This window comes from Ornithorhynchus anatinus, chromosome 16 (genome assembly GCF_004115215.2).
Source record: "Ornithorhynchus anatinus isolate Pmale09 chromosome 16, mOrnAna1.pri.v4, whole genome shotgun sequence".
Lineage (NCBI taxonomy): Eukaryota > Metazoa > Chordata > Mammalia > Monotremata > Ornithorhynchidae > Ornithorhynchus > Ornithorhynchus anatinus.
The window spans coordinates 25,401,838-25,416,386 of record NC_041743.1 but is presented as its reverse complement, the minus strand read 5'-3'; the positions used below and the strand labels follow the sequence as shown (position 1 = coordinate 25,416,386).

General features: G+C 47.0%; 1 protein-coding gene across 4 annotated transcripts in view; it reads right to left on the bottom strand.

The window, feature by feature from the left end:
- RAB11FIP2 (RAB11 family interacting protein 2) overlaps window positions 1-7,480 on the bottom strand; it is a 51,063-nt gene extending 43,583 nt beyond the window's left edge. For 2 of the 4 annotated variants that reach the window (XM_029080622.2, XM_029080623.2), the window contains exons 1-2: window positions 7,357-7,480; window positions 6,267-6,636 (exon numbers count right to left, since the gene is read on the bottom strand). In XM_029080622.2, coding sequence (XP_028936455.1) covers window positions 6,267-6,636; window positions 7,357-7,432 — 446 coding nt within the window. In that variant the 5' untranslated portion in view covers window positions 7,433-7,480. Of the gene's footprint in view, window positions 1-6,266; window positions 6,637-7,117; window positions 7,192-7,356 lie in introns of those variants that run through there. The other 2 variants (XM_029080626.2, XM_029080624.2) reach the window with 2 other exon arrangements.
- Window positions 7,481-14,549: the final 7,069 nt, after the last annotated feature.

Sequence of the window (14,549 nt, the reverse complement as noted above, 5' to 3'; positions counted from 1 at the left end):
CTCTTTCGCGGGCTCCTCCTCCCCCTCCCATCCCCTAATCATAGGTCAGTTCTTGGTCCCCTTCTATTCTCCGGCTACACTCACTCCCTTGGTGACCTCATTCGCTCCCAAGACTTCGACTATCACCTCTACGCGGATGACACCCAAATCTCTATCTCCTCCCGTTCTCTCTCCACCCCTCCTGTCTTCAGGACATCTCTCCTTGGATGTCCGCCCGCCACCTATAACTCAACATTTCCAAGACAGAACTCCTTCCCTCCCAAACTCTGTCCCCTCCCTGCCTTTCCCGACACCTTGGACGGCACTACCATCCTTCCCGTCTCGCAAGCCCGCAACCTTGGTGTCGTCCTTGACTCTTCTCTCTCGCTCACCCTCCCCCCGACACATATCCAATCCGTCACCAAAGGCTGCCGGTCTCACCTTCACGACATCGCCAAGATCTGCCCTTTTCTCTCCACCCACATCGCCGCCACATTGGTACGATCTCTCATCCTATCCCGACTGGATGACTGCATCAGGTTCCTTTCTGACCTCTCAACCTCCTTCTCTCCCCACTTCGGTCTATCCTTCACTCCGCTGCCCGAATTACCTTCTGACAGAAACGCTCTGGGCCTGTCACCCCATCTCCTCAAAAATCTCCAGTGGTTGCCTATCAACCTCCGCATCAAGCAAAACCTCCTCACTATTGGCTTCGAGGCTCTCCATCCCCTTGCCCCCTCCTTCCTCACTTCTCTTCTCTCCTACTTCCCAGCCCACACACTCCACTCCTCTGGGACTAATCTTCCCGCTGTGCCTCGTTCTCTCCTGCTCCCCGTCAAGCCCAGCCCACATCCTACCTCTGGCCTGGAACCTCCTCCCTCCTCAAACCCGCCAATCACCTTCCCCCCCGCCCTTCAAAGCCCTACTGAAAGCTCACCTCCTCCAAGAGGCCTTCCCAGAACAAGCCCCCTTTTTCCTCAGCTCCTCCTCCCCTCCCCATCGCCCCGACCCGGGTCCTTTGCTCTACCCCCCGCCACACTTGTGTATGTGTAATAATATTTTATATTAACGCCTAGTTACTTGTTTTGATGTGCATATATCTATAATTCTATTTATATTGATGCTATTGATGCCTGTTGACTTGTTTTGATGTCTGTCTCCCCATTTCTAGACTGTAAGCCCACTGTGGGCATGGAATATCTCTGTTGCTGAACCGTACTTTCCAAGTGCTCAGTACAGTGCTCTGCACACAGTATGCGCTCAATAAGTGCGACTGAGTGAATGAATGAAGAATGTAGTTTGGAACGGTCCACTCAAAGTCTCTTTCCCCTTCTTGCCACAATAGGACATTGGTGACAACACTTCCCAAGCTTAACTTTGTAAACGAAAGAGAAGTAAATATTCAATCAGCTTGAAAATTTGGAGATTGAGCAATTATGGAGGTTTGGAGCCTTTCATCACTCCAGCTCTTGTTCACCATTGTCCACATCGACAGAAATTTCTCACCGAGTGAGAGAAATGTAATATTTTACTAGACATGAATAGCTGGCAAGCTAAATTTTTTAAGAAATGTATGCTTTCTGACAAACTACAGCTTCTGCTTTTTAGGACGATTAAGAGGTAAGAAATCTTGGAATGAAGGGAAAAGTGGATAGCTACATTTATTTCTCCTACAGTCCCGAGGTTAAGTTCTTGACGAACTCCACATTAAAGAAAACTCACTCTACAAGACCGACGCTGTGCATAGCAACACAGTCATTTTTTCTGATATCGCTTCACGTTCGATCCAAAATGTGTTGGGAAGATACTTGTTTCGGAAGGTCTATCTTACAATGGTCCTCGTTTCTCCAACGATCCAGAAAAATCCAACCTCTGGGAGGGCAAACCACTCCATTACCAAGTTGGGCTTTGGAAGTGAAAGGCAGTGATGCACGAGTTGCGTTAAGCTCATTGCCAAGAAGGTGAAATTGCCAAATGCTATCAGTTGCTCATAGCACCTATATTCCTGATCCCATCCTCGGGAAATGGAGACAGGCTGCTATAATCTCCCCCCGGGAAAAGGAGAAAAGCAATCTACCCTATCTCGTGAGCTGGAGATAGCTATTTCTTTCAAAAAAATTTCTCAAAATCGGGTCCCCCCCCTCCGCGAAGAACCACGCAGTGTACTTGACCCTACTGTGTTTTCGATTTCAGGAAGGCTCCAAACCTCTACTACAAGCATCTTGCACCACTCCAATTACTCCGGCACTCTTCACGAGCCCGGTGATACTGAGATTTACCAAAAAGGACGGAAATAACCTTCCCGGGCAGCTTGGATTACATTAAAATAAACGTGTTCAAATGAAGAAGTATTTTTACGGAGGGCGGTGGGTGACGCATAGTTCACCTGTATTTCTAAACTAAGGCAAATGATAAAATATGAAGAAAATAAATGTCAGCAAGGTTAAGAGAGCATTCTGTGTGACATCTGGAAGATTGGGTAGCAGAAAATTCAGCTAAGAATGACCTGAAGGGAGAACACAATGTGGTGTCACTAAACGTAAATGGACGGGACAACGTACTAGGTGAAAAAACAAAGATGCTGAATGGTTTCACTCATGGCACCGACAGCAATAAGGCCTAGTAATAGGACAAATCTAACAGATGATTCATCATATGGCTCACAAGAATGAAAAATGAATCTTTCAAGAGATGTGCTTTTTTTGTTTGTTTTAACTTTGACGCCGAGCCCCATGTGGAATCCGATTATCTCGTATCCCAGTGCTTAGTATAGAATTTGGCACATGGTAAGCGCTTACGTACCCCAATCTTATGACTCGGTTACGATTCATAAACCCGTCATTCAGTCCAAAGCACTTAAGAACTGAAATCGGAATCCTGGAGCACCAGTCTATGGAACGGAACAGATATTAACGCATCAAAGTACAAATTCAGGTAAAAAGTGCATACACATGGGATATTAGCCAAATCCTTTGACATACTGAAAGGTGAATACAACAGTCTATTTTTTATTGTTCCCAGTACATAAATTTTTGTCCTGAGATGATTTAGTACTGATGTACAATCTTACTTCCAAAGAGAATTAAACCCGGGATTGAACAGAGGTCACAACTTTTAAAAAAAATATATAAAAGAATGATGACTCCGGTTATTACTGTTAGTGACCAAGTTTTAGGGATGCCTGCCTTCTAAAACACCACTATGCTTCTGGAATGGAAAAAAAAACCCAACCGATTTTTTAACACGTTACAATGATCAAACTCTTTTATCCTCTTACCACCGAACCCAGAGAAGTGATGAAGTGTATTGATGGATGATGGCAATAGTAGTTAAAGAATAAAAATGATTATCTATGTTGCTTTAGTACTTTTTTAGAAGGATATAAAATGAAAGCCTTAATAAAGCCTCAAAGACTTCAAGACTCATCCCAAAAGTATTATGTATATATTCGGGGTGTTTTCTAGGTCTTCGTGAAGACAAGAAGACATATCGTTTGTGATAGAGGATCTGTTTTATCCTCTCTAAAATACTTGATTTTTTAAAAAATACGGCCTCAGGTCCATACCTTTTGTTCTAAATACTCAAGTGGGAAATGCCAATGAGCCACTGGGTTATCTGGACAGGAGGGGGAAAGACTGAGCTTATCCAAGATACAGGTGCATTAGTACAGCTATATAAAGGAGTTTTAAATCTGCCTGTACCATTCAATTTACTCAGGGACTCAAACCACTTTAACTAGCATAAAAAAACCCACCCCACGGTTGTAAAAAGCAATATAAATGGCATAACAGTGTCCAAGTTTACCATTCTGTTATATTAAACATTGTTTTATTTCCTCAAGCCCTTTACCAGCCTCAACCCAGACACCCATTAAAGTTTAAGATAGAGAACTTCTCTTTCCATAGCCTCGTTTATAAGTGCACTGGCTCAGATTAATTTTCTCCTAATTATTTCTTAACACGAAGTCAACGTCAAAACGATGTTTTTTTTAAAAAAATAAAATTACGATTTCATGTGGAAGTAGCAATCGACCTGTAAACTTACTTATGTTTGGGGGGTACCCCCCCAAGCTTCCACAACCTTTAATTTTCCTTGCAATTATAAATCAGCTGGTAGCCTTTACCAATCCTGCTGATTTTCTAAAAAGCACTTGGGAATTACTGACGAACTTCTGCGCTGGGCAGAATATTAAATATCTTTTTTGTAATACACCAGTGACTCAAGTCTGTCTCTCAGCACCATATGTACAGCTGTGCTGGAAAGAGGAAGCTATTAAATATATTAAAAAGTAGAAATGCTCCCAATAAAGACACTTCATCAAATAACTCGCTCCCAGTAATACCCAAACGAGAAACGTTAAAGGCTACGGTAACATTAAAAAAAAAGTTACTCTGGATACAATAACACTGCAAACCACATTAAACACATCTACAGGCAAAATTTTATTATTTCAAAAGGCACATCTGAAGTTTGGCACTTTAAAAGTAGGATGCTGGATTCATGGCAACTTTTACACGTTCAGATTAATCTACTGGAGGAGGAGGAAGATTCAGTTAAAAAAAGTGTTCTATTGGTTATTTCATCCTGAGCACCTGAAGTCACACGTGGGGGCTTTTCATTTTGAATATCTGCAATACATCTTCCATTAATAGTATCACACTTGTCATCCGCATACATCCATATTCAAAAGGAGCAGTTTCTTCAAACATTAACAGACAAGGGTGGCCTTCTAAAATACAATCTCAATACAACAGCTTTCTATTTTGGAGACCAAGTTAACAATTCTCTACATACAATTTTGAATTTGGCATCACAATGGCATCCAAAATGCTATTGAAAAAAACTAAGCACATTTCCTTAAACAATTAGCCAGAGTATGACCGAACCACTTACAGTTGGTTACCTTTTCACCCCTTCTCATTGAGTCATTTTCAACTAGTTAAGTAGTTTTTAAATATTTTATCACTCTTCGTCTCAAATTCTTGGTTTTCCCTATTTCTATATTTTTTTTATCTGCCACATATTAAGACTGGACTAAAATTCAAGGCTACGGACTACGGTGAAAACGAATCTTCCACGAGCAGAGGAGCAAGAGAAATGACTGTGTAAAAAGGCTATAAGGGGAGGCGCACTACAAATGAAAAAAGCTAAAAGTTCAGCAACGGGGAACGGCTTGCAAGTATGACAAACGCACGTTCAGGTTTTTTCACTGATTTCGTGCAGTCTCTAGAGTTGTCAACAGCTGGAACGCTTTTCCAAGTTGGGTTCATTTGAAGATCTCCCTATACTTATTAGCTAAAAAAGGTCCTAAGATTACTTATTAGGGTTTTTCCACCTCATGACAACAGTGGTTATAGATTGCAATCTCATTTTCTATTAGGGTTTCTATTCGCTCTGGTAAAATACTTTTGAAAACGTACTATAAATCAGGGTAAAAGAACCTATTAAAAGGACCATACTTCTAATGAACAGGGGTACGTTATTAAATCACTTCATCAGAGGAATTTAATCTCTCTACTTAATCTCAGAAGTATTTAGCCTGGTCCAAATACATTACCTTTGAAGAATTAATAAGTCGGGGTAGGCCTCATTCAAAAAAAAAAAGTCACTATAATACTCGGGGAACTGTTAGCCTGTTATTTCTACCAGCTAGTCAACACTTTTCTTCTGCTTTCAAAAGAAAAAAATCATTATTTCTTAAAAAACGAAAGGTTTGAAATGAAGTAAAAACTAGGCCCATCGGGTTGTAATCCTAAAAACGCCATAGGGGAACCAACTCTTTTTAAACATCTTCATTGAAATATTTTCGACGTGTGTCCTTTAAGTATCTAAAATTGTTCGACACGTGGAAAAGGATAAGTGGATGGAAGTTGGAAGGTACCTCCTGGGTTTCTGCGCTTTTATGACGAGCGCCGACGAATCACGGGAGGGGCCTGGCCGGGACTGGTTTTAAGGGAGATGGTTGAATTCCTCAATTAGTTATCTCTTTGGGGATGGGGATTCCTCACTTGGAGGAGTATGAAGACAGGGTGCTTGGGTCTTGGGGGACGAGAAGGGAACGGCACCTGCTTTTGACACCCACGCAGGTGTCCGCTGTAAAAGAACGGCGGGACACCGACCATTTCGGGGAAAATGGGCCTCCCTTCTCCTTCTGGTGTTTCGGATGGCTCCCCAAAGGGTCTTTTCGAGGCGGGATCCTTCCGCCCCCGGTTCCCGCTCCTCGACCCCCGGACGAAATCCAAGCGGCCGCCCCGCCCGCCCCCACCGAAATAAGTGCGAAAACTTACTCTGTTTTCCTTCTCTGTTTGTCCTCAAAGATGTCATTCAGATTGATGGCCACCTGGCCCAGAAACTTATCAAGCCCCACCAGTGACCTGTGCATCACTACCAGGAAGAGAAAGTATTTCTCCGGATTGCCCCGCATCAGTAATCCGGGGAGCTCGAAAGAGGCCTCTTCTTTCCAGACGGGATCCAGGGTTTTCTCGGCTACGGAGGTGGAGTATTTCTCCTTGCCCAGCTGAATGATGGTGTATGTGTCGTTGGTGCCACTTTTGCCCTTCGGCTTGAGATCTTTGGCTTGGAGGACCGTGACCTGCACGTGGGTGGGAAACCACTTCTGGGCTTGTTCCGACAACATCATTTCGCCTCCCCGGTTTCCTAAGGAAGTACACAGACACGACCGGTAACTAGACGGGACGGAAGCGGGGGGGGGGGTGACAGGTCGTGAGCGCATCACTTTGAAGGGGGTGGCCGGGGTGGGCCTCGACGCTCCCGGGCGGCGGAGGAGGATTGGGGGGGGGGAAAGGCCTCCGGGCGAACGGGTGGTCCCCCTTCCACCATCCCCCCCCCCGGCGACCTTTCAGTCCCCAAGGCGACCCCCGTGTGACCCCGCTGGCTGTGGGGGGGGCTCGGTGGGGAGGGGGTTTCTGCGGGGTGAGGCCTTTCGAGGGGATCCCCCCCATCACTCCCATCACGACAGGGCGGATGGGCTGCCAAAAGGGAGAGGGAGGGGATCCCCTCCCCGGCTGGGGGGGGGTCCCCCCCGCCCCGGCGGGGGCCTGGTGGCACCGGCCGCCGCCGCGCCCCCCGCTCCCTCCCCTCAGCCCGGCCTGCCGCCGCTCCTCCCTCCGATACGAACCAGCGGCCGGTCCCGGGGAGCCACCGCCGCCCCCGTCTGCCTCTTTCCGTCTCCCGCCCCCAACCCTGGCGGGGGCGGCGAGGGGCCCTCGGTCACCTGGTCACCTCTCCGGCCGCCGCCGCCCTCCCTCCACCCCCCCTCCCCTCCCCGGGGCTGGGGCAGCGGCCGCCGTTAAGGACAGGGAGGGAGATAAGATGGGGGAGGACGGGGGGGGAGGGGTGGTTACTGGTCTCTCGGACCAGAAGCCTCCTGGCACCGGTGAGGAGGAGGAGGAGGAGGCGGCGACGGGGGCCGTTGCGGGCGGGCCTCCTCCATGGCGCTGGAGGCGGCGGACGACGACGACGACGACGAAGACGAGGAGGAGGAGCGGTCCTGGCGCGCGCCGCCAGGGGGAGGGGTCAGAGGTCAGGCCCCGCCCCCTCCCGTTGCCGGGGCGACGCGGGCCCCGGCGCCGTTCTGCGCCTGCGCGGCCGCGCCCGACGGCGCCCCGCGGGCCCGCAGCGCTTTGACCGGGGCCCCCCCCCCCCCCCCCACGTTTACAGCCATAATAACGTTGACCTTGGTTAAGCGCTTACTATAATAATAATGTTGGTATTTGTTAAACCCTTACTCTGTGCAGAGCGCTGGGGGAGAGACTGTGAGCCCGTCAAAGGGCAGGGACTATCTGCTGCCGACTGGTTGATTCCAAGCGCTCAGTCCAGCGCTCTGCACAGAGTAAGCGCTCAATAAATACTATTGAATGAATGAATGAATCCAGGGGCAGCTGGGTGACTGTGGGCAAGTCACTTCTCTGGGCCTCAGTTCCCTCATCTGTTCTTGTCTGTCTCCCCGATTAGACCGTGAGCCCGTCAAAGGGCAGGGACCGTCTCTATCTGTTGCCGCCTTGTTCATTCCAAGCGCTTAGTACAGTGCTCTGCCCATAGTAAGCGCTCAATAAATACTTTCGAATGGATGAATGAATGAATGAATGGAAAATGGGCATCAACTGGGAGCCTCACGGGGGACAACCTGATGACCCTGTATCTCCCCCAGCGCTTACAACAGTGCTCTGCGCATAGTAAGCGTTTAACAAATACCAACTTCACTTCTAGCGTGGCTCAATGGACAGAGCCCGGGCTCGGGAGTCAGAGGTCGGGGGTTCGAATCCCGGCTCGGCCACTTGTCAGCTGGGTGACTGTGGGCAAGTCACTTCACTTCTCTGGGCCTCAGTGACCTCATCTGGAAAATGGGGATCAACAGTGAGCCCCACGGGGAGCAACCTGATGACCCTGTATCCAACCCAGCGCTTAGAACAGTGCTCTGCACAGAGTAAGCGCTTAACAAATACCCACATTATTATTCTCTGGGCCTCAGTTCCCTCATCTGGAAAACGGGGATGAAGACTGGGAGCCTCACGCGGGACAACCTCATTCCCCTGTATCCACCCCAGCGCTTAGAACGGTGCTCTGCACGTAGTAAACGCTTAACAAATACCAACATCATTATTGTCATTATTATGGTTATCAGCTTGTCCCACGTGAGGCTCACGGTCTTCATCCCCATTTGACAGATGAGGCCCAGAGAAGTGAAGTGACTTGCCCAGATCACCCAGGTGAGAAGGTGCAGAGCTGGGATTCGAACCCATGACCTCTGACTCCCAAGCCCGGGCTCTTTCCACTGAGCCAGCGATGACACCTCCTCCTCCCGCTTTGTTGGTTTTTTAATAATAATGCTGGTATTTGTTAAGCGCTTACTATCCCGGCTCTGCCACTTGGCAGCTGTGTGACCGTGGGCAGGTCACTTCACTTCTCTGGGCCTCACCTGTAAAATGGGGATGAAGCCTGTGAGCCTCACGTGGGACGACCTGATGACCCTGTATCTCCCCCAGCGCTTAGAACAGTGCTCTGCACATAGTGAGCGCTTAACAAATACCAACATTATTATTATTTATGTGCCAAGCGCTGGAGTAGATACCAGGTGATGAGGTGGTCCCCCGTGGGGCTCCCCGTCTTCGTCCCCATTTTCCAGATGAGGGAACTGAGGCCCAGAGAAGTGAAGTGACTTGCCCCCAGTCACCCAGATGCCAAGCAGCTCAGCTTCATGAGAGGTAGCGTGGCTCGGTGGAAAGAGCCCGGGCTGGGAAGTCAGAGGTCGTGGGTTCGAATGCCCACCCCACCACTTAGCAGCTGTGTGACTTTGGGCAAGTCACTCAACTTCTCTGTGCCTCAGTTACCTCATCTGTAAAATGGGGATTAAGACCGTGAGGCCCACCTGGGACAACCTGATTACCTGGTATCTACCCCAGCGCTTAGAACAGTGCTCGGTGCATAGTAAGCGCTTAACAAATGCCATCAGCATCATTATTATTAATAAATACGATTGCGTGAATGAATGTCTTTTCCAGCGTCCTTTTAGTTCCCATCGTCTTCCCGCTCTAGTTTCCCACCCGCCCCTTCCAACTGTAATTTCCTTTAAATGCTCCCACAAAAATGGAATGAAATGTACCTGAAGTGAGGTGAACCCGGGACCCAACCTCGCAATATATGTTGTGCGGCCCATTGGGTATCTAGAGCCCGGAAGACAAGGTCCGCAATGGAAAAGGAAGACCTTGAGAGGTTCAGATCAATGGGTCATACTTATTGAGCGCCGACTGGGTGCAGAGCATTGTACTGAGCGCTTGGGAGAGTACTTGCTTGGGCAAGTCACTTCCCTGCTCTGTAAATAATCACCTCATCTGTAAAATGGGGATTAAGGCTGTGAGCCCCACGTGGGACGACCTGATTTCCCGGTAATCGCTTAGAACAGTGCCTGGCACGTAGTAAGCGCTTAAATACCATTATAATAATGTTGGTATTTGTTAAGCTCTTACTATGTGCAGAGCACTGTTCTAAGCGCTGAGGGAGATACAAGGTAATCAGGTTGTCCCACGTGAGGCTCACAATTAATCCCCATTTTACAGATGAGGTAACTGAGACACAGAGAGGTTAAGTGACTTGCCCACGGTCACACAGCTGACAAGTGGCAGAGCCGGGAGTCGAACCCATGACCTCTGACTCCCAAGCCCGGACTCTTTCCACTGAGCCGCGCTGCTTCTCTGTTATATAGCATACACCATCTCTGCCCACGAGGAGTTTAAAGTCTAGAGTGCTTACTGGGTGCAGAGCACTGTACTAAGCTCTGAGGAGCGTGGCTCAGTGGAAAGAGCCCGGGCTTGGGAGTCAGCGGTCATGGGTTCGAATCCCGCCTCCGCCACTTAACTGTGGGACCGTGGGCAAGTCACTTAACTTCTCGGGGCCTCAGTTCCCTCATCTATAAAATGGGGATTAAGACTGTGAGCCTGACGTGGGACAACCTGATGACCCTGCGTCTCCCCCGGCGCTTAGAACAGTGCTCTGCACATAGTAAGCGCTTAACAAATACCAACATTATTATTATTATTAGGAGAGTACAGAGTAACACGGCTGGTAGACTCGTTTCCTGCCCGCAGTGAGTTTTAGTCTAGAGAGTTTTCTGTTTTATTTATACTTTATTGTATTTACTATGTGCCAACTACTCTCCTGAACACTGGGGAAAATATTAGCTAATCGGGTTGGACACAGTCCGTGTCTCCCGTGGTTCTCCAAATCTTAATCCCTATTTTACAGATGAGGTAACTAAGGCACAGAGAAGTAAGTAATGGTTAGGCTACTTGTTAAGCGCTTACTCTGTGCCAAGCGCTGCTCTAAGCGCTGGGCTAGGTACCAGTTAATCAGGATGGACACGGTCCCTGTCCCGCATGGGGCTCACACCCTTAACCCCCATTTTGCAGATGAGGTCACTGAGGCCCAGAGAAGTGGTCACACCGCAGACATGGGGCAGAGCGTGGCTCAGGGAAGCAGCGTGGTTCCGTGGAAGGAGCCCGGGCACGGGAGTCGGAGGATATGGGTTCTAATCCCGGCTCCGTCGCTTGTCAGCCGTGTCACCTTGGGCAAGTCGCTTCTCCGTGCCTCAATTACCTCATCGGGAAAATGGGGATTAAGACTGCGAGCCTACGTGGGACAACCTGATCACCCGGTGTCTACCCCAGCGCTTAAAACAGGGCTCGGCACATAGTAAGCGCTTGACAAATACCAGGATTATTATTATCATCATGACCTTCTGACTCACAAGCCTGAGCTCTATCCCCTAAGCCACGCCCAGGGTCCCGAAGCCAACGAGCAGCCGACGATAGAACCCGGGTCCTTCCGGACTCCTGGAGCCGTGCTCTATCCACTAGATCGCGTTGCTTCTCCTGTTGACCTTGTGATGGAGTTTTATCGGGAGACCCCGAGGCTCTTAATCTCCACTGCTCTATTCTGGTCTCACATCAGTCACGGAAAGCCACCCTTAAGGCTCTCCTAATGTTCCTCCTATGTATCAATTAAGAAATCTTGACTAAAGATTAACTGTTCATAATAGCGGGTGTGTTTCTAAAGGGCCCGTACTGCTCCGTAAGCTTTATTAACTGATTCTAAACATGTTTACAAGTATCATTTCAGTCATCTGTGAAATGCAGCCATCTCTAGGGTGGGAGTTGGCAGCCTCTGAACACTGCTCAGCAACAACAATAACATACGCCACCACAATTCAGGGCGCGCTCAAAGGCAAGAGCGAAGCACATTGAATCACTTCCCATAACACCTAGATTTTCCTTGGAGGCATCCCAAATACCGACCGGTCCAAAACCGCGTAGCTTTTTTCGATCTGGCAAGATCGGAGCCTTAGATTGTACGCCCGCTGACCAGGAAAACAGAGCACGGTCCGTTGCTGCCCATTTAAAGCACTGGCGTGCATAGAACCCGAAATTACATCAGGAAGGGGGCGGGAGGTGGCAATTTTGCAATTTCTCGGGGCAAAAAAGAATACATTCTTTTTCAAAGGCAGCCAAAATGTCACTCCGATGTCAGGTCAGATACATTATTGACTCATTGTAGTGCGAGCCGGAGGGTATTCTGTTAACATCTGGGAGCGACGTACTTCTGCCAAACCCTTTGCAGTTGCCCAATTCTCAAGGTCCCGTTCTCTTTTTGTCCAGATATACAGGGGAGATCATTTGAAAAGAGAATCGGCCAAATCAGTGGTGTGTATTGAGCACTGAGTGCAGAGAGTACTGTACTACTCTCTTGGGAAAATACAGTACAGTAGAATTGGTAGACAAGATCCCTGTCCACAGGGAGTTTAAACGGGGGAATAGATAGTCAAATAAATCACCCAAAGGAAAAATGGGAGAGTGGAAGGATATGAACATAAGGACTGTGAGACTGAAGGGAGGGTGATTATCAAGAGAAGCGGCGTGGCTCAGTGGAAAGAGCCCGGGCTTGGGAGTCCGAGGTCATGAGTTCGAATCCCGGCTCTGCCACGTGTCAGCTGTGTGACTGTGGGCAAGTCACTTCACTTCTCTGGGCCTCAGTTACCTCATCTGTAAAATGGGGATTAACTGTGAGCCTCCCGTGGGACGACCTGATTCCCCTGTATCTCCCCCAGCGCTTAGAACAGTGCTCGGCACATAGTAAGCGCTTAACAGATACCAACATTATTATCAAGTGCTTAAGGGGTACAGATCTCAGTGCACAGGCCATGTAGAAGGGAGAACCGGTAGGGAAAATGAGGGCTTGGTAGAGAGAAGGATAGTTGCATGCATAAATGCAAACTATCGGAAATAAAGAGTGGTTTATTGAATGATATCTCCCAGGAACGGGTTGGAAAACCTCAAAGTGACTCGGAAGACCTTACATTTGCCCATGAAAAAAAACCTTTCAAATTCTAAACTCCATCAAGTCCACTGAAATGAATAACGGTTGAAGTAAAGCGTTTTTGTTTTTTTAACCCAAAACTGATTTCGTAACTGAAAGTAAGGTTGCGTACCGAAGCACTCCAGGGTTTCTAAAACGATTATCACACTTCCTCATAGTTGTCGAATGCTCTACTTTTGTTCTAGAAGCCACCAAAAAACCCCAAACTCTTTCCTTCATAGGAATCACGTCAAGCACCAGTCCTGAAGTAGAACACGTTCCCTTAGAAATCATTAATTCTTCCACAGTCTGAAAATCTGATTTAGGAGCACAGCAATAATTCTCACTGACTATATATGTAGCCCATTCATCCAGGTATTAAATAGCTTCCACGCATTCAGTCTTCAGATAGAAAAATTGAGGCAGTGGGATATAAGAAACTTTGCTGAGATAATATTGACTAATTGGACTAAGTCTCTTGACTGGAGTCCAGTGGAACATCAACTAGACAATCATAGCTAACTGAAACTTCCTTGAGAGTTTAAGAAGGAAGAAATTTTATCTAAACTGAATTGGATCGAGAAGAAAAACAAATTACTCAAACCTTTCAAAAATGCAGAGTGAGAAGCAGTAATTACAAATGGTCAAGAACGGCAGGAGAAAGACATTCTGTAATATGTTTAAGTGATTTCCCAAACTAAATGACTGAGAGAAAATGACTATCGCTTTTGAAAACGAAGGTTTCAAAAGGTCATCATCAGGAGTTCAAGATTCAGAAAACACGATCACCGAAGCATACATAATATGAAAGTCAGAAAGTGCCGTGAATTTTACTTTAAATGGATACCCGTACTCCCTTTTAAAATAGCATTTTTAGATTTTTTTTTTAAGGAATATGGACTTTGAAGGGGAAAAGCTATTACATCAATTTTCCTTTATGTGATAGATAGAATTACTTATTAATCATATCGCATTATTAGTAATTAGTAGAGTCGGGCCCCCCTTTCCCCTGCTGAATACATTATGAAAAAGATGCTTTCGCTTCTAAAAGGTACTTATTCTGAGTGGTTTGTTTTTCTGGAATTTTTATCCTTTTACTCAGCTGAATAGAGTTACGTGAGAAACAGGGTAACTAGACATCTTGAATATATCTGGCCCGTTTTCACAGGAAAGCATCTTGGGAGAGATTGCATAATTGTCCTGAATTTGGGTGAGACATTTCCTTGAGTGGAATGTGGGTGAAACCAAAAGCAGATGATATCCAGAATCCTCAAATTTTAAATCTAACTAGTATTTTCCTAAGAATGGACCATTTGGATAACTTTATACGGAGCCCTAGCAGATATCTGTCCAACCCGATTATCGTGTATCTACCCCAGGGCTCAGAAAAGTGCCTGGCACATAGTAAGCACTTAACAAATACTATTAATATTAATATATATGTAAATATATACCGAATTTTCTTGTGCCATGTTAATAGAACTCTGATGGATTGTAACCTCCTTCTGAGCAGGGATCTCTTGTACTGTACGTTTTCAAAATGCTTAGTACAGTTCTCAGCACACAATAGGCACTCCGTAAATACCACTGATAGAATGAATGTTTTGAAAGTAATGTTTTAGCTGTTTGCAAAAATGTCATTTTTATCCATCTTTTTGCTCTGTAAAGCATACAGAGAAGCACTGTGGCCTAATGAATTGAGT